The sequence below is a fragment of the Heterodontus francisci genome, chromosome 14 (genome assembly GCF_036365525.1).
Source record: "Heterodontus francisci isolate sHetFra1 chromosome 14, sHetFra1.hap1, whole genome shotgun sequence".
NCBI lineage: Eukaryota > Metazoa > Chordata > Chondrichthyes > Heterodontiformes > Heterodontidae > Heterodontus > Heterodontus francisci.
The window spans coordinates 106717543-106739189 of NC_090384.1; the positions used below are offsets into that span (position 1 = coordinate 106717543).

Genomic DNA, 21647 nt, shown 5'->3' on the forward strand with positions numbered 1-21647 from the left:
TCAGCCATGATCTTTTTTGAAAGGCGGAGCAGGCCCGAAGGGCCGAATGGCCTACGCTGCTCCTATTTTCTTATGTTTCCAACTGTCCACTGTGTTGGTTTACAGTGAGTAGATTTTGTAAACATAAAGGGACATAGGCACTTTTAGCATCAGAGTACACAGCCCCATTACCTGGTGCAACACTCCTGTTCGTATAAAAGTGAGTATGACGCAGGAGCTGATTGTGTATAAAATATTTAATGTTGGCTGGTAAACTACAAGATGAAGAGGGGTGGGAGGGGGCTTGTGTGGAGTATAAACAGCAGCATTGACCTGTTGAACTGAATGGCTTGTTTCTGTGCTGTAGAGGCAATGCACTTTTAACATTGAGTTACAATCTTGGAATCCTCTTCAGTTCCACATTGACAAGATGGCCTTTCTAAACTGAGGGTTTTCATTTCCAATGGAGTATAGCAAATCTTCATTTCTCCAGTGTCCCTGGCATTACAGTATTTTGCACTGAAATAGTTCAGATCTCATCTTTCCTTTTACATGTTGGTGCTTATCTTCACCTGGAAGCTAGAAAGCACAGACTGAATTAAGGGTGTATGTCACAATAATTTGGTGGACAGGAACAGGAATAGCTCATGATTTTTAAAAATTAATTCATGGGATGTGGGCATCGCTGGCTAGGCCGGCACTTATTGCCCATCCATAATTGCCCTTGGACTGAGTGGCCATTTCAGAGGGCAATTAAGAGTCAACCACATTGCTCTGGGTCTGGAGTCACATGTAGGCCAGACCAGGTCAGGACAGCAGATTTCCTTCCCGAAAGGACATTAGTGAACAAGATGGGTTTTTACAACAATCGACAATGGTTTCATGGCCACCATTAGACTAGCTTTTTTAATTCCAGATTTTTTTTTTTTAATTAATTGAATTCAAATTTCACCATCTGCCATGGTGGGATTTGAACCCATGTCCCCAGTGCATTAGCCTGGGACTCTGGTTACTATTCAGAAGGTGGTGAATCTGTGGAATTCTCTACCCCAGAGGGCTGTGGAGGCTCAGTCATTGAGTATATTCAAGACAGAGATCGATGGATTTCTAGATATTAAAGATATCAAGGGATATGGTGATAGTGCGGGAAAATGGTGCTGAGGTAAAGATCAACCATGATCTAGTTGAATGGTGGAGCAGGCTCGAGGGGCCGAATGGCCTATTCCTGCTCCTATTTCCTATCTTCCCATGTTACCAAAATGCTACCGGCCAGTTATGCAGGGGGTTGTTGCATCTAATTGGCAAGCCCATGAACCTGGCGAGGAACTGTCTTCGAAGAGTGAGACACAAATGCAGAGGCATGTCCATTTCCTAACTTACACCAGCCCCATTCCGTTCACCCATCACCCCTGTGCTTGCTGACCTACATTAATTCCTGGTCCAACAATGCCTCGATTTTAAAATTCTTATCCTTGTTTTCGAATCCCTCGATGACCTCATCCCTCCCTCCTCATTTCTGTCATCTCTTCCACAAACCTCTAAGATCTGTTCAGCAATGGGGGTTGGAGGGGCTACACTGTCAATAACAACTTGCATTTATATAGCACCTTTAACATAGTAACGATCCTTCACAGGAACGATTTATCATACCAAGTTTGAAACCTAATTGTATAAAGAGATATTAGGGCAAGGTGACCAAAAACTCGGTCAAAGAGCTGCATTTTAAGGAGTGTCTTAAAGGAGGAGAGAGAGAGGTGGAGAGGTTTAGGGAGGGAATTCCAGAGCTTCGGGCCCAGGCAGCAGAAAGCACAGTCACCAATGGTGGAGTGATTAAAATCAGGGATGTGCAAGATGCCAGAATTGGAAGAACAAAGAAACATAGGAGCAGGAGGAGGCCATTCAGCCCTTCAAGCCTGCTCTGCCATTCAATACGATCGTGGCTGATCATCCACTTCAATGCCTTTTTTCCCCACACTATTTTCACATTCCTTTATGTCATTGGTATTTAGAAATCTGTCAATCTCTGTTTTAAACATACTCAATGACTGAGCTTCCACAGCTCTCTGGGGTAGAGAATTCCAAAGATTCACAACCCTCTGAGTAAAGAAATTTCTCCTCATCTCTGTCCTAAGTGGCTTCCCCCTTATTTGGAAATTGTGTCTCCTGGTTCTAGACTCCCCAACCAGAGGAAACATCTTACCTGCATCTACCCTGTCTAGCCCTTTAAGTATTTTGTAGGTTTCAATGAGACCACCTCTCATTCTTTGAAACTCTAGCGAATACAGGCCTAGTTTCCCCAATCTCTCTTCATAGGTCAGTCCTGCCATCCCGGAACAAATCTGGTGAATCTTCATTGCAAAGCTTGTAGATGGCATGAAACATGGAAATGTAGTAAACAGTGAGGAGAATAGTAACAGATTTCAGGAGGATAAAGACAAGCTGGTGAAATGGGCAGACAAATGGCAGATGTAATTTAATGCAGTGAAGTGTGAAGTGATGCATTTTAAAGAGGGTGCAGGAACAGAGAGACCTAGGGGTGTATATACACAAATCATTGAACGTGACAGGACAAGTTGACTATACAAATTAGGAGAAGTAGGCCATTCAGCCCGTCAAGCCTGCTCCGCCATTCAATAAGATCATGGCTGATCTGTTTGTGTCTCGAATTCCACACTACCATCTATCCCTGATAACCTTTGATTCCTTTGCCTAACAAGAATCTATCTACCTCCGCCTTAAAAATATTCAATGACCCCGCCTCCACCACCTTCTGAGGCAGAGTGTTCCAAAGTCGCACAACCCTCAGAGAAAAAATTTCTCCTCATCTCTGTCCTAAAATGGCGACCCCTAATTTTAAAACAGTGCCCCCTCATTCTGGACTCACCCACAAGAGGAAACATCCTTTCCACATCCACCTTGTCAAGACCGTTCAGGATCTTATAAACTTCAATCAAATCTCCCCTCACTCTTCTAAACTCCAGTGAAAACAAGGCCAGTCTGTCCAACCTTTCCTCATAAGACAACCTGCTCATTCCAGGTATCAATCCAGTAAACCTCCTCTGAACCACCTCCAATGCTGAGAAGGTTATTTTAAAAAGTATATGTGATCCTGGGCTTTATTAGAGGCACACAGTACAAAAGTATGAAAGTTATATTAAACCTTTATAAATCACTGGTCAATCCCCAGCTGGGGTATTGTGTCCATTTCTGGGCATCACATTTAAAGCCTTGGAGAGGGTGCAGAGGAGATTTACTGGAATCATACCGGGGATAAGGGACTACAGTTAATGTGGAGATCTGGAGAAGCTGGGATCCTTCGATCAGAGAAGGTTAAGGGGAGATTTAATAGAGGTGTTCAAAATTATGAAGGCTTTTGATAGAGTAAATAAAGAGAAACTTTCCAGTGGCAGGAGGGTCGGTGACCAGGGGACACAGATTTAAGGTAATTAGCAAAAGAACCAGAGGTGACATGAGGAAACATTTTTGTTACTGCACCCACTTTAAAATTGTATTATTTACTTTATATTCGCTCCCCTCATTTTCCCTCCAAAATGTATCACTTCACACTTTTCTGCATTAAATTGTATCTGCCTCTTGTCTGCCCATTTCACCAGCCTGTCTGTGTCCTCCCGGAATGCGCTGCCTGTAAGGGCAGTGGATGCAGATTTAATAGTTACTTTCAAAAATACTTGAGGGAAAAGGTTTGCAGGATTATGATGAAAGAGCAGAGGAGCGGGACTAATTGGATAGCTCTTTCAAAGAACCAGCGCAAGCACAATGGGCTGAATGGCCCCCTTCTGCACTGTATTACTCTATGATTGAATGATTCTAGCCAATGGCAGCCAATTTGCACAGCAAGGTCCCACAAACAGTAATATAGTAAGCAGTCTTTTTTAGTGATGTTGGCTGACGGGTGATCATTTTACTGTGATTATAAAAATAAAGCACTGGGGATGTTCGATGATGGTGTCTCGACTCGAGAATTGATCATTCAGACTCCACTCTGCTTGCTGTCTTTTTTTTTTACCTTAATATCCATCGTCAGCAGGAAGCCAGAAATAGTCGACAACCTTCCTGCCTTTACTGGGAGATGATATTTCTTTGTGTTTGACAGGTGCGAGATTGCTGAAGTAACCCTGGGTCCAACCCTCTTTGGTCACACTGCCGGGTGATGTCGTACAGTGCATCAACCTGCCAAAGGAAACCTTTTTAAACGTTAGGGAAACTGCACCCCTCTGTAAGAGACATGAAACATCTGGTGGAAAGGAGTTGACAATAAAAAAGGCTTTGGCTTAAAGCATAGTTAATAGGACTAGAGGTTCAGAGGTCCTGGAGTTCCGCCCATCACTAACATCCATCACCAGCGTTTCTAGGGTTCAGGCAAAGACTCCCTAATTATCACGATGCTTGGCAGGTACTGGTGCCACAATGTGTGTGCCAGAGCGAGGGAGGCAGTTGTAGGGTGAGAGTAGGTGGGGGGGAATCCCTAAGGACAGGAGGTCATTCAGCCCCTTGGGATTTTTCCGCCATTCACTCAGATCATGGATGATCTGTCCCAGATCTCCAGCTACACACCTGGCCTTGGAGGGATTTTTAGACAAGGACCATCATGTTGAAATCGATGCACTGAGGAATGAGACAGGTTAACAGTGACTTGGTGTAGGGCAGGTTGTGAGACACAGAGCTCTGAATAAATCGTGGAGGCTGAGAGACCAACAGGAAAGTGTTTGAGGCGTCAAATATTGCAGGTGACAAAAAGCACAGATAATGGTTTGAGAATCACTGGCATCAACGAGGGGCAATATCATGGTGGTGGATGTAATGTGCCAGACATAGGGTTTGAAGCTAGGGACAGATAAACAGGACCCATGAAAGCCTCCTCCTTTCCACCATTTATGTCTGTTATGGGTGTCCATTGCAAAAGAGGAATGGCTCATTGTTTCAAAGTTCAAACATCTGAAGCCTACCTTTCAGGAATCATTATATGCTGATGGTCATCAGTTTCAGTAAAATGTATTGCCTCTCCTTCCTGAAATAGTCCACAGATAGAGCTTACATGTGTAGCATTGCTCCATGTCATTTACTGACTCTCCAGCACACATACACATAATATATTTGAATTTGAATAAGTGAGAAAGGAGAGCAGATGGGGCATTGGTTTAACATCACATGCAAAAGGCGGCACCTCCAACAGTGCAGCACTCCCTCAGTACTGCCCCGCAGTGCAGAACTCCCTCAGTACTGCCCCTCAGTGCAGCACTCCCTCAGTACTGCCCCACTGACAGTGCAGCACTCCCTCAGTACTGCCCCTCAGCGCAGCGCTCCCTCAGTACACTCAGTACTCAGGCCTGGATTATGGAGCTCAAGTCCCTGAACTCTAATCTGTTGAGCCGGTTGGTGACAGTCAGTGCCTTTTCAGTTTAAATGTATGTTTAAAAATAAGAAATAACCTGGTTCATTGAACGTGTTGACTGTGACTCTGAACAGTGGCTCTTGATTCCAAAGATACATGTATGAGGAAGGTGCTTTCAGGCAGAGAATTGCATCACCAAGTATCGTTACCCTACTAGTTTCTCAAGATGTTTAACATTCTACGGAGGTATGAATACAGTTAGTAAATTGAATCAATGATATAGGTTTCCTCCACATGACTCTTCCCCACCTTCCTCATCCATTCAGCAACAAGTTGAGATGTGGGGTGATTGCAATACACCTTCCCAGTGGGGAAGCTGGGATTGTTCTCCTTAAGAGCAGAGAAGGCTAGGCGGAGATTTGATAGAGGTGCTTAAAGTCATGAAGCGTTTAGATAAAACTAAATAAAGAGGAACAGTTCCCAGTGTCAATAATCAGAGGGTACTGATTTAAGTTGATTGGCAAAAGAATCAGAGGTGGCATGAGGAGAATTTTTTTACACAGTGATCTGGAATCCGCTGCCTGAAAGGGCGGTGGAAGCAGATTCAATAGTAACTTTCAAAAGGGAATTGGATAAATACTTGAAAGGGGGAAAAAATCATAGGGCTGTGGGGACAAAGTTGGGGAATGGGACAAACTGGATTGCACTTCGGAAGAGGCAGTGCAGACTCGATGGGCCGAAGGGCCTCCTTCTGTGTTGTATTCTGTGATTCTATGAACACAGACGCACATCCGACCTGGTCACAGATTCATTTATAGGAGTTGGGAGCCGAAGAAACATCATTTTGATGCACACAGATAGGAGCATCGGAGCAGGAGCAGGCCATTCAGCCCATCGAGCCTGCTCCGCCATTCAATACGATCATGACTGATCATCCACTTCAATGCCTTTTTCCCACACTATACCCATATCCCTTTAAGTCATTTGTATTTAGAAATCTGTCAATCTCTGCTTTAAACATACTCAATGACTGAGTTTCCACAGCCCTCTGGGGTAGAGAATTCCAAAGATTCACAACCCTCTGAGTAAAGAAATTTCTCCTCATCTCTGTCTTAAGTGGCTTCCCCCTTATTTTGAAATTGTGTCTCCTGGTTCTGGACTCCCCAACCAGGGGAAACATCTTACCTGCATCTACCCTGTCTATTCCCACAAGAATTTTGTAGGTTTCAATGAGATCACCTCTCATTCTTCGAAACTCTAGAGAATACAGGCCCAGTTTCCCCAATCTCTCTTCATAGGACAGTCCCGCCATCCCGGGAACAAGTCTGGTGAACCTTCGTTGTACTCCCTCATTATCCTTCCTAAGGTAAGGGAATCAAAACTGCACACAGTACTCTGGGTGTGGTCTAACCAAGGTTCTATACAATTGAAGCAAGGCTTCATTACTCCTGTACTCAACTCCTCTTGTGATAAAGGCTAACATACCATTAGCCTTCTTAATTGCTTGCTGCACCTACATGTTAGCTTTCAGTGACTTATTGACAAGGACACCCAGGTCCCTTTGTACATCTACACTTTCTAATCTCTTACCATTTAAGAAATACTCTGCACCTCTGTGCCTCCTACCAAAATGGATCTTAAATTATTTAATATTCTACTTACCATGAAACTCTTCGGGTTCCCATCATGTGCTTTTGCAACACTGACTCGTTGGTCACATTCTGTCCTGCACAGGAAATAAGTCTGGAATTTGGCTTGGCACTAGGGACAGGAAAAAGCAATCATATTTTAACATTCGTTCTTTGGGGTGTGGGCATCACTGGCAAGGCCAGCATTTATTGACCATCCCTAGTTACCCTGGGAGAGTGGCAGTGGACCGCATTCTTGAACCACTAGTAATAGTTTGATACAACTGATTGACTGGCTAGAGCACTTCAGAGTGAAGTTAAGCATCAACCACATTGATGCGGGTCTGGAGTCACACATAGTCCCAAACCGGGTAAGGACGGCAGGTTTTCTTCCCTAAAGGGACATTAGTGAAATCGTTGGGTTTTAACGACAATTGGTTTCATGGTCACTATTACTGAGACCAGGAAAGGAGGGAAAGATAGAGACAGAGATATGTTGAAGAACTGTTCCACTCTGCATCACTGCCTCATGTGCTTAAAGAATTTGCAGCTTGAAAAGAAATGTGGGATACTCAAACTATGGAACCCAGGAGGGTCAGTAACCAGAGGACACAGATTTAAACTCATTGGCAAAATAAGTAGAGGGGAGATGAGGAAACATTTTTCACACAGTGAGATGTTGTGATCTGGAATGCGCTGCCTGAAAGGGCAGTGGAAGCAGATTCAATAGTAACTTTCAGAAAGAAATTGGATAAATACTTGAAAAGGAGAAATTTGGAGGGCTATGGGGGAGAGAGCAGGGGAGTGGGGCTAATTGGATAGCTCTTTCAAAGAGCCTGCACAGGCACGATGGGCCGAATGGCCTCCTTCTGTGCTGAATGATTCTATGATTCCATGGAAGAGGGTAGATTGAAGTAGACTGTTTCCAGTAATTACTGGGTGAAGAACGAGGGGCTGTAAATGATTAAATGTAAGAGATTTAGAAGAGAGGACAGGAAAAATACCTTCACACAGAGAGTTGTGAGGATCTGGGATTCACTCCCATGGTTAATGGTTGAGGCAGAAACTGTTGTCAATATTCAGGATTAGATTGGAAAGGAGGATGAAGGAGAATGGGTTGGAAAGAAATGGGAACAAGGCAGGTAAACGTGATTAGAACTATGCTGCTCATGTGCAGGGTAAAGGCCAGCATGGACTGATGGGTCGAATTCCCTGTTGGAAGTTCTAAGAAGTTCTACCTAGAATGGAGGGAAGGATAAAACCTACGCCTTTATTTTTTCTTTTTGCCTTCTGTTCTTCTTGACTCCTCAGGATGTTGCTCAGGAAATCGTGCTTCTGCTGCCACAGCTCACACTCTTGTCGCTTCTCCTCCCTCTCGTGCTCCGCCAGCTTCCTGTACCTCTCTGTCTCATACTGTAACCGAGAGGCTTCATCAGAGGCCTCTTCAGCTGCAACAGCTGCTTGTCTCAAAACAGCTTCTCTGCCGGGACAACAACAGTTCAGAGGAGTTAAAGAAAGAAAGGAAGAGTTTGTATTTATACAGCACCATTCATAACTTCAGGACATTCCAAATTGCTTCACACTAATTGAATACCACTACTCTTTAAAATAGTGTCATGTGATTGTTTAGGGCAGACAAGGCCTCAGTTTAACATCTCATTGAAAGACGGCACCTCCAACAGTGCAGCACTCCCTCAGTACTGACCCTCCGACAGTGCAGCACTCCCTCAGTACTGACCCTCCAACAGTGCTGCGCTCCCTCAGTACTGACCCTCCAACAGTGCAGCACTCCCTCAGTACTGACCCTCCGACAGTGCAGCACTCCCTCAGTACTGACCCTCCAACAGTGCTGCGCTCCCTCAGTACTGACCCTCCAACAGTGCAGCACTCCCTCAGTACTGACCCTCTGACAGTGCTGCGCTCCCTCAGTACTGACCCTCCGACTGTGCTGCACTCCCTCAGTACTGACCCTCTGACAGTGCAGCACTCCCTCAGTACTGACCTTCTGACGGTGCAGCATTTCCTCGGTACTGACCCTCCAACAGTGCAGCGCTCCCTCAGTACCGACCCTCCAACAGTGCTGGACTCCCTCAGTACTGACCCTCCGACAGTGCAGCGATCCCTCAGTACTGACCCTCCAACAGTGCTGCGCTCCCTCAGTACTGACCCTCCAACAGTGCAGCACTCCCTCAGTACTGACCCTCTGACAGTGCTGCGCTCCCTCAGTACTGACCCTCCGACTGTGCTGCACTCCCTCAGTACTGACCCTCTGACAGTGCAGCACTCCCTCAGTACTGACCTTCTGACGGTGCAGCATTTCCTCGGTACTGACCCTCCAACAGTGCAGCGCTCCCTCAGTACCGACCCTCCAACAGTGCTGGACTCCCTCAGTACTGACCCTCCGACAGTGCAGCGATCCCTCAGTACTGACCCTCCAACAGTGCAGCACCCCCTCAATACTGACCCTCCGACAGTGCAGCGCTCCCTCAGTACTGACCCTCCGACAGTGCAGCGCTCCCTCAGTACTGACCCTCCGACAGTGCAGCGCTCCCTCAGTACTGACCCTCCGACAGTGCAGCGCTCCCTCAGTACTGACCCTCTGACAGTACAGCGCTCCCTCAGTACTGACCCTCCGACAGTGCAGCGCTCCCTCAGTACTGACCCTCCGACAGTGCAGCACTCCCTCAGTACTGACCCTCCAACAGTGCAGCGCTCCCTCAGTACTGACCCTCCGACAGTGCAGCACTCCCTCAGTACTGATCCTCCGACAGTGCAGCTCTCCCTCAGCACTGACCCTCCGACAGTGCAGCTCTCCCTCAGTACTGACGCCCCGACAGTGCAGCTCTCCCTCAGCACTGACCCTCCGACAGTGCAGCACTCCCTCAGTACTGACCCTCTGACAGTGCAGCGCTCCCTCAGTACTGACCCTCCGACAGTGCAGCACTCCCTCAGTACTGACGTCCCGACAGTGCAGCTCTCCCTCAGCACTGACCCTCCGAGTGCAGCACTCCCTCAGTACTGACCCTCCGACAGTGCAGCGCTCCCTCAGTACTGACCCTCCGACAGTGCAGCGCTCCCTCAGTACTGACCCTCCGACAGTGCAGCACTCCCTCAGTACTGACGTCCCGACAGTGCAGCTCTCCCTCAGCACTGACCCTCCGAGTGCAGCACTCCCTCAGTACTGACCCTCCAACAGTGCAGCGCTCCCTCAGTACTGACCCTCCGACAGTGCAGCACTCCCTCAGTACTGATCCTCCGACAGTGCAGCGCTCCCTCAGTACTGACGCTCCAACAGTGCAGCACTCCCTCAGTACTGACGCCCCGACAGTGCAGCTCTCCCTCAGCACTGACCCTCCGAGTGCAGCACTCCCTCAGTACTGACCCTCCGACAGTGCAGCGCTCCCTCAGTACTGACCCTCCGACAGTGCAGCACTCTCTCAGTTGCACACAGGGAGTGTCAGCCTGGATTATGTGCTCAAGTCTCTGGAAAGGGAGGAGAGGGGGAGTTGGGAGGAGTGGGGGAGTTGGTGAGGGAGCTGGAGGTATTTTTTATTCTGGCTTGAGGAACAGACAGTGGTTGAGAGGGTCGTGGTGGTAGGACCGATAAGAAAGTGGCACCTATTAATGATGGAGCGCTGAGCTGACGAGGCCTCAGCTGAGCAGCAGTGCATGCATGTGAGAGAATGCATGTGGAGAGGCGCTGGAGAATGGGGCTGCAGGGAGTTTGAAATCACTGGTAATGTTGGGATGGCTCACTCAAATAGGAAGGAACTGAAAATCCTGCACCTGTCTTTGAGTTTAGAAACTTCTTCCAGCAACTCCTTGGTTCTAAGTCTCTCTCTGTCTCTCTCACATTCCAAGTTTCTGATCTCTTCCAACTTCAACTGGTTTTCCCTTGTACTGTGGTCCAACTTTGATTTGCTTTCAAAGTAACTCCGCTCTTTCAGTGTTAATCGATTCTGTACATCTGTTAGCTAAAGATCAAATATTCCATTTAGTCCCAAGAAGTTAATCAAAATTACTGAGCAATCTGGCAGCAATATGGGATTTGGAACCCTGATATGAATTAATTCAATCTCAGGCTTGGAGGGGAGAAAGGAGGGACCCAAAGGTTTGAATTTTCACAAAACTGGAATTAAATTAAAAAACTAGATTGCCTGGTCATTATCACATTGCTGTCTCTGGGATCTTGCTGTGTGCAAATTGGCTGCCATGTTTCCTACATTACAACAGTGACTATACTTCAAAAGCACCTGTAAAGCATTTTTGTTTGGAGATGGTGAAGGGTGCTACAGAAATGCAAGTTTTTCATTTGTTATTGAGGGATTAGGAAGGAGTTATCATTAAAGGAGCTGACCAGTAGCCCGATCTGATTAAGGAGGTAAATAGTGAATGACTACTCAGGTATGTAATCCTTAAAGGGGACCTTCTGCTTTGAGTCAATATTACTGAAAGACAGAAGGCTGATGAAACTCTGGATGATATCTGGGATGAAGGGACTGCAGTGTTGGTCAAACACCAATGTAGTGCTTGGATATAAGATCTGATCGAGGTTTTTAAAATAGTGAGGGAGATTGATAGGGCAGAAAGGAAATAACATTTCCCTTCAATGGGGAAATCCAGAACAAAAAATAAAGACTTGCATTTCTATAGCACCTTTCATGACCTCAGGACGTCCCAAAGTGCCTCACAGCCAGTGAAATACTTCTGAAGTGTTGTAATACAGCCAATTTGTGCACAGCAAGCTCCCATAAACAGCAATGAGATAATGATCAGATAATCTGTTTTTAATGATGTTGATTAATAAATATTGGCCAGGACACTGGGGAGACCTCACCTGCTCATCGGCAACATTGTGTCATGGGATCTTTTATATCCACCTGAGAGGGCAGGCAGGGGCCTTGGTTTAACATCTCATCCTCTAACAATGCAACACTGCCTCAGGAGGTACAGCTTTCATTGTTGTGCTTAAATACCAAAGCAGGTCTGTGAACCCACTACTATCTGACTCAGTGATCAGAGTACGACCCACTGACCCACAGCTGCCTCATGATGGCCTGTTTGAACTTGAGCCAAGCTGGTTTAAAGTAAATTCAGGAAAAAAATGTTTTGCACAAAGAGCAACCGTATAGTCCCATAAGGTCAAAGGTGAAACAACAGCTTGCATTTCTATAGCGCCTTTAATGTAGTAAACATCGCAGCAGGAGCAGGCCATTCGGCCCTTCGAGCCTGCTCCACCATTCTAGATCATGACTGATTGTTTACCTCAATGCCATATTCCCGCACTATCCCCATATCCCTTGATGTCATTAGCAACTAGAAATCTATCGATCTCTGTCTTGAACCTACTCAGTAATTGAGGTTCCACCACCCTCTGGGGCAGAGAATTCTAATGATTAACCACCCTCTGAGCGAAGAAGCTCCTCCTCATCTCAGTCCTAAATGACCTGCCCTTTATTCTGAGATTGTGTCCCCTGGTTCTAGACCCCACAGCCAGGGGAAACATCCTTTCTGCATCTACCCTGTCTGTCCCTGTAAGAATTTTGTAAGTTTCTATGAGGTCGCCTCTCATTCTCCTAAATTCCAGAGAATACAGACCCAGTCTCCTCAATCTCTCCTCATAAGACAATCCTGCCATCCGAGGAATCAGTCTGGTGAACCTCCGCTGCAATCCCTCTATGGCAAGTATATCCTTCCTCAGGCAAGGGGACCAGAACTACACGCAAAATTCCAGGTGAGGCCTCACCAATGCTCTATACAATTGAAGCAAGACCTCTTTGCTCCTGTACTCAAAAGCTCTTGCGATAAAGGCTAACATACCATTTGCCTTCCTAATTGCTTGCTGCACCTGCAGGCTAGCTTTCAGTGACTTATGAACAAGGACACCTAGGTCCGTTTGGACATCAACACTTTCCAATCTCTCACCATTTAAGAAATACTCTACACCTCCATTCCTCCTACCAAAGTGGATAACCTCACACTTATCCACATTACATTCCATCTGCCATGTTCTTGCCCACTCACTCAGCCTGTCCAAATCCCCTTGAAGCCTCTTTGTATCCTCCTCACAACTCACATTCCCACCAAGTTTTGTATCATCCACAAACTTGAAAATATTACAATTGGTCCCCACATCCAAATCATTGATATAGATTGTGAACAGCTGGGGCCTAAGCACTGATCCTCGCGGTATCCCACTGGTCACAGCCTGCCAACGCGAGAATGACCCATTTATTCCTACTCTCTCTTTTCTGCCTGTTATCCAATCGTCAATCCATGCTAGTATATTACCCCCAATCCCATGTGCTTTAATTTTGCTTACTAACCTCCATTACGACCAAGGTGGGAATAATGCACTGTTAATTCAGTCCCACTACTCCACAGGTCACAGCATATTAGTAAAGTTTCTCACTTACCAAAAAGTAGTCAAACACTTTATTTATCCTCCAGAATAAAGCACACCAAGCCAGGTTTCCTTAAACAACAACAAAATTAACTATTTATTAATACACTAAATCTTAAACAATAATGGGATAAATCTTCCTAACCCTCATACACACACACATACATTCAAAAACCGGTTAACCAGGGGAAAAGGATGTTTTGAGCTGCAATGGTTTCTTAGGAATAATATAATAATTGGTTGTCAAGTCTGGTAGGATATTTCCGATTGGTGAGGTGTTCCAGAGTTGAATAGTCGGATGCCACTCGAAATCTCTCCAGGTGAGATTAATGAATAATCTGTGATGGGTGGGCACTCAAGGCAATTTGTCTGCAGCAGGAGTCACACAGATCTTTCAGCAAAAGGGTGTAGCAAAAGGTCTACTTGGATTTTGAGGTAGCAGTCTAACAGTAGAAGCTTTCTTGAGATTTCAGGATCTCCCAAAAACACAGGAGTAACAGGAATCACTCTTGAGGCAGGGATTCTTGAGAGACTGGAGGCAGGAGTAATCTGCAACACCTGAAACACAAGGCTTCCTCTCCAAAACAGTGTTCCTCCACAGAGTATAGCAACCCCTCTTCTCCTGGGTCTTTCTCCCTCTTCAGGCAGGTCAAAACCAAACCTTAAATGTAGAATTTCTTTCTAAGAGATGTAAGGCTTCTTTTGCAAGGAGTGGTAATATTTTTCTGGGTTTTCCTCTCATCGCAAGCAGGGCAAAGCAAAGATTTCAAAGCCTGCACCTTGTAGAGTTCACTGGTTTCTTTCAATCCCAAAACGAAACTAAAAACTTTCAAAAGTCAAGTCACAAGACAGTCATAAATCTTCCTGGTTGCTTGGAAACAGGTTTTGCAGTCTGCACACTTCAAACACCAAGTGTCAGCATTCAGTGTTCACAGAAAATCCCTTTTTCCAGCTTTCAAAAAACACACAGAATTCTTAGCTTTCAACAAAAAAATACAAAACACTTCTACCACCTCTTATGTGGGAGCTTATCAAAAGCCTTCTGAAAGTCCAAATACACCACATCCACTGGTTTCTTCTTATCCACTCTGCTAGTAACATCCTCAAAAAACTAACAAGTTTTTCAAACATGATTTCCCCTTCATAAATCCACGTTGACTCTGCCCAATCAGACCATTATTTTCGAAGTGTCCAGTAATCACATCCTTTATAAGAGATTCTAGTATTTTCCTTACTACCGATATCAGGCTAACAGGCCTGTAGTTCCCCGTTTTCTCTCTTCCTCCTTTCTTAAACAGTGAGGGTTACATTTGAAACCTTACAATCTGCAGGCACCATTGCAGAATTTATAGAATTTTGAAAGATGATCACCAATGCATCCACTATCTCTGTAGCCATCTCTTTCAACACTCTAGAGTGAAGATTGGGTGCCGGGAATTTGTCAACTTTCATCCCATTAATTTCTCCAATGCTACTTTTTTTTACTAATCCTAATTTCTTTCAGTTCCTCATTCTAACTAGAACCTTGGATCTCTATTTCAGGGAGACTTCTTATATATTCCTTCGTGAAAACAGACACAAGTGCTGGAAAATGGTATTCGAAGAGTTGGGTGCTTGATGGCCGGCACTGACACGATGGGCCGAAGGGCCTGTTTCTGTGCTGTGTAACTCTATGGCAAAGTAATTATTTAGCTTCTCTGCCATTTCTCTATTTTCCATTATAAATTCTCCTGTCTCTGCCTGTAATGGACCCACAATTGTCGTAGCCAAACGTTTCCTTTTTATGTACCTAAAGATGCTTTTGCAGTCCGTTTTTATGTTTTTTTGCTGGCTTACATTCATATTCTATTCTCCCTTTCTTTATCAGTTTCTTCGTCCTCCTTTGCTGGATTCTAAAATTCTCCGATTCCTCCGGCTTATGACTTTTTTGGCAACTTTGTAAGCCTCCCCCTTTGATCTAATACTATCTTTAACTTCCTTTGTTAGCCACGGCTGTCTGGCTTTCTTATTGGGTTTTTTTGCCTTAAAGGAATGTATGTTTTTTTTGAAAACCATGCATTAATTCTTTAAATACTAGCCATTGCCTATCTATTGTCAAACCTTTTAATGTATTTTTCCAATCCACCACGGCCAACTTGCTCCTCAAGCCTTCATGATTGCCCTTGTTTAGATTTAAGACCCTAGTTTCGGATTGAACTACATCTTTTTCAAACTTAATCATACTATGGTCACTTTTCCCTAAAAGTTCTTTTACCACCAGATTATTAATTAGCCCTTTTTCGTTGCATTATACCAGATCCTAAATAGCCTGTTCCCCAGCTGGTCCCTCACCATATTGCTCCAGAAAACCATCACGGACATATTCCAGGAATTCTTCTTCCACAGCATTGGTGCTCAAAGAACAAAGAACAGTACAGCACAGGAACAGGCCATTCAGCCCTCCAAGCCTGCGCCGATCTTGATGCCTGTCTAAACTAAAACCTTCTGCACTTCCGGGGACCGTATCCCTCTATTCCCATCCTATTTATGTATTTGTCAAGATGTCTCTTAAACGTCGCTATCGTACCTGCTTCCACCACCTCCCCCGGCAGCAAGTTCCAGGCACTCACCACCCTCTGTGTAAAGAACTTGCCTCGCACATCCCCTCTAAACTTTGCCCCTCGCACCTTAAACCTATGTCCCCTAGTAACTGACTCTTCCACCCTGGGAAAAAGCTTCTGACCATCCACTCTGTCCATGCCACTCATAACTTTGTAAACCTCTATCATGTCGCCCCTCCACCTCCGTCGTTCTAGTGAAAACAATCCGAGTTTATCCAACCTCTCCTCATAGCTAATGCCCTCCAGACCAGGCAACATCCTGGTAAATCTCTTCTCATTAGATTTATCCAGTCTATATGTAGATTGAAGTCACCCATGATTACTGCATTGCCCTTGCTACATGCACTTCTAATTTCCTGATTCATGCCATGCCTTACATTACCACTACTGTCTGGTGGCCTGTAAACCACTCCCACCAATAATTGTTGCCCCTTGCTGTTTCTTAGCTCCACCCAAACAGATTCTACATCCTGTTCTTCCGATCGAAGGTCCTCTCTCACTAATGCACTGATCCCATCCCTTTTTATCATAATTACCCCACCTCCTTTTCCTTTTTGCCTGTCCTTCCTTAATGTTGAATATCCTTCAGTATTCAGTTTCCAGTCTTGGTTACCCTGCAGTCATGTCTCCATAACGGCAATTGAATCAAACCTGTTTACTTCTTACTTGCACCATCAACTCATCTACCTTGTTGCGAATGCTGTGTGCATTCAGATAAAGTGCCATTATTTCTGCCTTTTTAACACTATTCTATATTTTGACCCTGGTTGGTTTTAGCATTTGTTTCTGCTGCTTTCTACTTTCATTCACAGCTTTTCTACTTCCAATAACCAGCTTTGTTTTTCTCCTATTTGAATTCCCTTGCAGGTTCCCATCCCCCTGACAAGCTAGTTTAACCCCTCCCTCAACAGCACTAGCAAATCTCCCCACGAGGATATTCGTCCCGGTCCTGTTAAGGTGTAACCCGTCCATCTTGTACAGGTCCCACCTGCCCCAGAGCCGGTCCCATTGCCCCAGGAATCTAAAGCGCTCCCTCCTACACCATTTTTCCAGCCACGTGTTCATTCACTCAATCTTCCTATTTCTATACTCACTAGCATGTGATACTGGGAGTAATCCTGAGATTACTGCCTTAGATGTCCTGCTTTTCAATCTCCTTCCTCGCTCCCTGAATTCTGCTTTCAGGACCTCATCCCTCTTTCTACCTGTGTCATTAGTGCCAATGTGGACCACGACGTCTGGCTGTTCACCCTCCCCCAAAAGAATGTCCTGCAGCTGTTCCGTGACATCCTTGATCCTGGCGCCAGGGAGGCAACATACCATCCTGGAGTCACGTCTACGGCCACAGAAATGGATGTCTGTTCCCCTAACTATTGACACGCCTACCACTATTGCCCTTCTTCCCCCCACCTGAGCCATTTGAGGTACCACAAACTTGGATCTTGCTACATTCCTCGGATGAACCATTGCCCTCACCAATATTCAAAACAGAAAACTGGTTAGTCAGTGAGGTAGACTCAAGAGGACTCCTGCACTAACTGCCTGGTCTTTCTAGACTGCCTAGCAGTCATCTATTCCCTCTCTGCCTGCACGCTCTTTATCTGCGATGTGACCATATTGTTAAACGTGCTATCCACGTAGTTTTCATCTTCGCGGATGCACCACAGTGACTCCAACCTCCGCTTGAGTTCCAAAACGCAGAGCTCAAGTTTTTGCAACTGGAGACACTTCCTGCACATGTGATCATCTAGGCCAGGTGAAATGTCCACGACTCCCCACATGTCACAGGATGGATGTTCCACGCAGCCGAGCTGACCTGCCATGCCTTAAAATTACTTTCAGATTATTTACCTTAAACTGGAGACTAAAAAGTACAAAGTAAAATTACTCACCAATCAGCTCCTTCTGTGTGTATAAGGTCAGTTCTTGAGAGTTCAAGAAAAAAAACTTTTACTTTTCTTCTACCTTTTCTCTATAATCCAATTATTAACCCACCTCGCCTAAAAGTATTGCATGTATCAAGCTCTTTACAAACACTTACACTAGATACTCACCAACCAATCAGCTTATGATTTTGCTGTGACGTCACAGTTTTTTTTCAAACTCAGCACACACTGATTCCAAGGAGCTCTCCCAGTTGAGTCCGCCTTTCCCACTCCCAGGTGAGTCTGCCTCTCCCACTCCCAGGTGAGTCCGCCTTTCCCACTCCCAGGTGAGTCCGCCTTTCCCACTCCCAGGTGAGTCCTCCTCTCCCATTCCCAGGTGAGTCCGCCTCTCCCACTCCCAGGTGAGTCCGCCTTTCCCACTCCCAGGTGAGTCCGCCTTTCCCACTCCCAGGTGAGTCCTCCTCTCCCATTCCCAGGTGAATCTGCCACTCCCACTCCCAGGTGAGTCCGCCTTTCCCACTCCCAGGTGAGTCTGCCTCTCCCACTCCCAGGTGAGTCCGCCTCTCCCACTCCCAAGTGAGTCCGCCTTTCCCACTCCCAGGTGAGTCCGCCTTTCCCACTCCCAGGTGAGTCCTCCTCTCCCATTCCCAGGTGAATCTGCCACTCCCACTCCCAGGTGAGTCCGCCTTTCCCACTCCCAGGTGAGTCTGCCTCTCCCACTCCCAGGTGAGTCCTCCTCTCCCATTCCCAGGTGAATCTGCCACTCCCACTCCCACTCCCACTCCCAGGTGAGTCAAGCGTCCCATGAAGCTTCACAGAAGTGTTTGCAAACAAAAATTGACATTGAGCTGAAGAAGGAGATGCTAGGGGGTGTAGTTTATAGCTTGGTCAAAGAGTTGGGTTTTAAGAAGCGTCTTAAAGAAGAAGAGGGAATTGGAGAGATGGAGGGATTTATTTAGAAAATTCCAGCGCTTTCGAAGCAGCTAAAGACATGGCCACCAATGGTGGAGCGATGAAAATAGGGGATACTCAAGAGATCAGAATTGAAGGAGCACAAAGAACCCAGAGGATTGTAGGGCTGGAGGAGGTTACAGAGATAGGGAGGGGCGAGACCTGGAGGGAGTCAAACACGAGGAGCCAAATGAGGTGTTTGAAAGCAGATTGATACTGACTTGTGACAAAGAGTATTAAGGGATACGAAGTAAAGGCAGGGGGTTAGGATTAAAGAGATACAGCTGCCCTGGTAACCAAATTATTTAATCGTGTTAGAGCGATAGATCCACAGAGATTAAAAGGAAAGAAGGTGGCGATTTGGCCCATTGTATCTGTGCCAGCACTTTGCTACAGCAATCTCCCCATGGCCCTGTATTAATCCCAAACTAATCCCCTGCCCCACTCTCTCCCCATAGCCCTGTATCAATCGCAAACTAATCCCCTGCCCCACTCTCTCCCCATAGCCCTGTATCAATCGCAAACTAATCCCACTGCCCCACTGCCTTCCCACAGCCCTGTATCAATTACAAACTAATCCCACTGCCCCACTGCCTTCCCACAGCCCTGTATCAATTACAAACTAATCCCACTGCCCCACTCTCTCCTCATAGCTCTGGAACAATCCCAAACTAATCCCACTGCCTCACTCTCTCCCCATAGCCCTGTATCAATCCCAAACTAATCCCCTGCCCCACTCTCTCCTCATAGCTCTGGAACAATCCCAAACTAATCCCACTGCCTCACTCTCTCCCCATAGCCATGTATCAATCCCAAACTAATCCCACTGCCCCACTCTCTCCCCATAGCTCTGCATCAATCCCAAACTAATCCCATTGCCCCGCTCTCTCCCCATCGCCCTGTATCAATCCCAAACTAATCCCACTGCCCCACTCTGTCCCCATAGCCCTGTATCAATCCCAAACTAATCCCACTGCCCCACTCTCTCCTCATAACTCTGTATCAATCCCAAACTAATCCCACTGCCCCATTCTCTCCCCATAGCCCTGTATCAATCCCAAACTAATCCCCTGCCCCACTCTCTCCTCATAGCCATGTATCAATCCCAAACTAATCCCACTGCCCCACTCTGTCCCCATAGCCCTGTATCAATCCCCAAACTAATCCCACTGCCCCGCTCTCTCCCCGTAGCCCTGTATCAATCCCAAACTAATCCCATTGCCCCGCTCTCTCCCCATAGTCCGGTATCAATCCCAAACTAATCCCCTGCCCCACTCTCTCCTCATAGCTCTGGAACAATCCCAAACTAATCCCACTGCCTCACTCTCTCCCCATAGCCATGTATCAATCCCAAACTAATCCCACTGCCACATTCTGTCCCCATAGCCCTGTATCAATCCCAAACTAATCCCACTGCCCCGCTCTCTCCCCATAGCCCTGTATCAATCCCAAACTAATCCCACTGCCCCGCTCTCTCCCCATCGCCCTGTATCAATCCCAAACTAATCCCACTGCCCCACTCTCTCCTCATAGCTCTGTATCAATCCCAAACTAATCCCACTGCCCCACTCTCTCCCCATAGCCCTGTATCAATCTCACACTAATCCCACTGCCCCGCTCTCTCCCCATCGCCCTGTATCAATCCCAAACTAATCCCACTGCCCCACTCTCTCCCCATAGCCCTGTATCAATCCCAAACTAATCCCACTGCCCCACTCCCCATCGCCCTGTATCAATCCCAAACTAATCCCACTGCCCCACTCTCTCCTCATAGCTCTGTATCAATCCCAAACTAATCCCACTGCCCCGCTCTCTGCCCATAGCCCTGTATCAATCCCAAACTAATCCCACTGCCCCACTCTCTCCCCATTGCCCTGTATCAATCCCAAACTAATCCCACTGCCCCACTCTCTCCCCATAGCTCTGTATCAATCCCAAACTAATCCCACTGCCCCGCTCTCTCCCCGTAGCCCTGTATCAATCCCAAACTAATCCCACTGCCCCACTCTCTCCCCATTGCCCTGTATCAATCCCAAACTAACCCCACTGCCCCACTCTCTCCCCATAGCCCTGTATCAATCCCAAACTAATCCCACTGCCCCCCTCTCTCTCCATAGCCCTGTATCAATCCCAAACTAATCCCACTGCCCCGCTCTCTCCCCATAGCCTTGTATCAATCCCAAACTAATCCCACGCCGCTCTCCCCCTCTTGCCCTGTATTAATCCCAAATTATTCCCACTGCCCTGTTCTCTCCCCATAGCCCTGTATCAAACCCAAACTAATCCCACTGCCCCCCTCTCTCTCCATAGCCCTGTATCAATCCCAAACTAATCCCACTGCCCCGCTCTCTCCCCATAGCCCTGTATCAATCCCTAACTAATCTCACTGCCCCACTCTCTCCCCATAGCCCTGTATCAATCCCAAACTAATCCCACTGCCCCCTCTCTCTCCATAGCCCTGTATCAATCCCAAACTAATCCCACTGCCCTGCTCTCTCCCCGTAGCCCTGTATCAAACCCAAACTAATCCCACTGCCCTGCTCTCTCCCCATAGCCCTGTATCAATCCCAAAATAATCTCACTGCCCCAAACTCTCCCCATAGCTCTGTATCAATCCCAAACTAATCCCACTGCCCCACTCTTTCCTTATAGCTCTGTATCAATCCCAAACTAATCCCACTGCCCCACTCTCTCCCCATAGCTCTGTATCAATCCCAAACTAATCCCACTGCCCCACTCTCTCCTCATAGCTCTGTATCAATCCCAAACTAATCCCTCTGCCCCGCTCTCTCCCCATAGCCCTGTATCAATCCCCAAACAAATCCCTCTGCCCCGCTCTCTCCCCAT

General features: G+C 46.5%; 1 protein-coding gene across 2 annotated transcripts in view; it reads right to left on the bottom strand.

Moving 5' to 3' along the window:
• Positions 1-212: 212 nt before the first annotated feature.
• LOC137377206 (trichohyalin) overlaps positions 213-21647 on the bottom strand; it is a 65124-nt gene continuing 43689 nt past the window's right edge. Inside the window, exons 4-9 of one of the 2 annotated variants that reach the window (XM_068046703.1) lie at positions 10747-10934; positions 8227-8440; positions 6995-7093; positions 4947-5008; positions 4007-4170; positions 473-558 (exon numbers count right to left, since the gene is read on the bottom strand). In XM_068046703.1, the coding sequence (XP_067902804.1) occupies positions 4008-4170; positions 4947-5008; positions 6995-7093; positions 8227-8440; positions 10747-10934 (726 nt within the window). In that variant the 3' untranslated portion in view covers positions 473-558; position 4007. Of the gene's footprint in view, positions 559-4006; positions 4171-4946; positions 5009-6994; positions 7094-8226; positions 8441-10746; positions 10935-21647 lie in introns of both variants that reach the window. The other variant, XM_068046704.1, reaches the window with a different exon arrangement.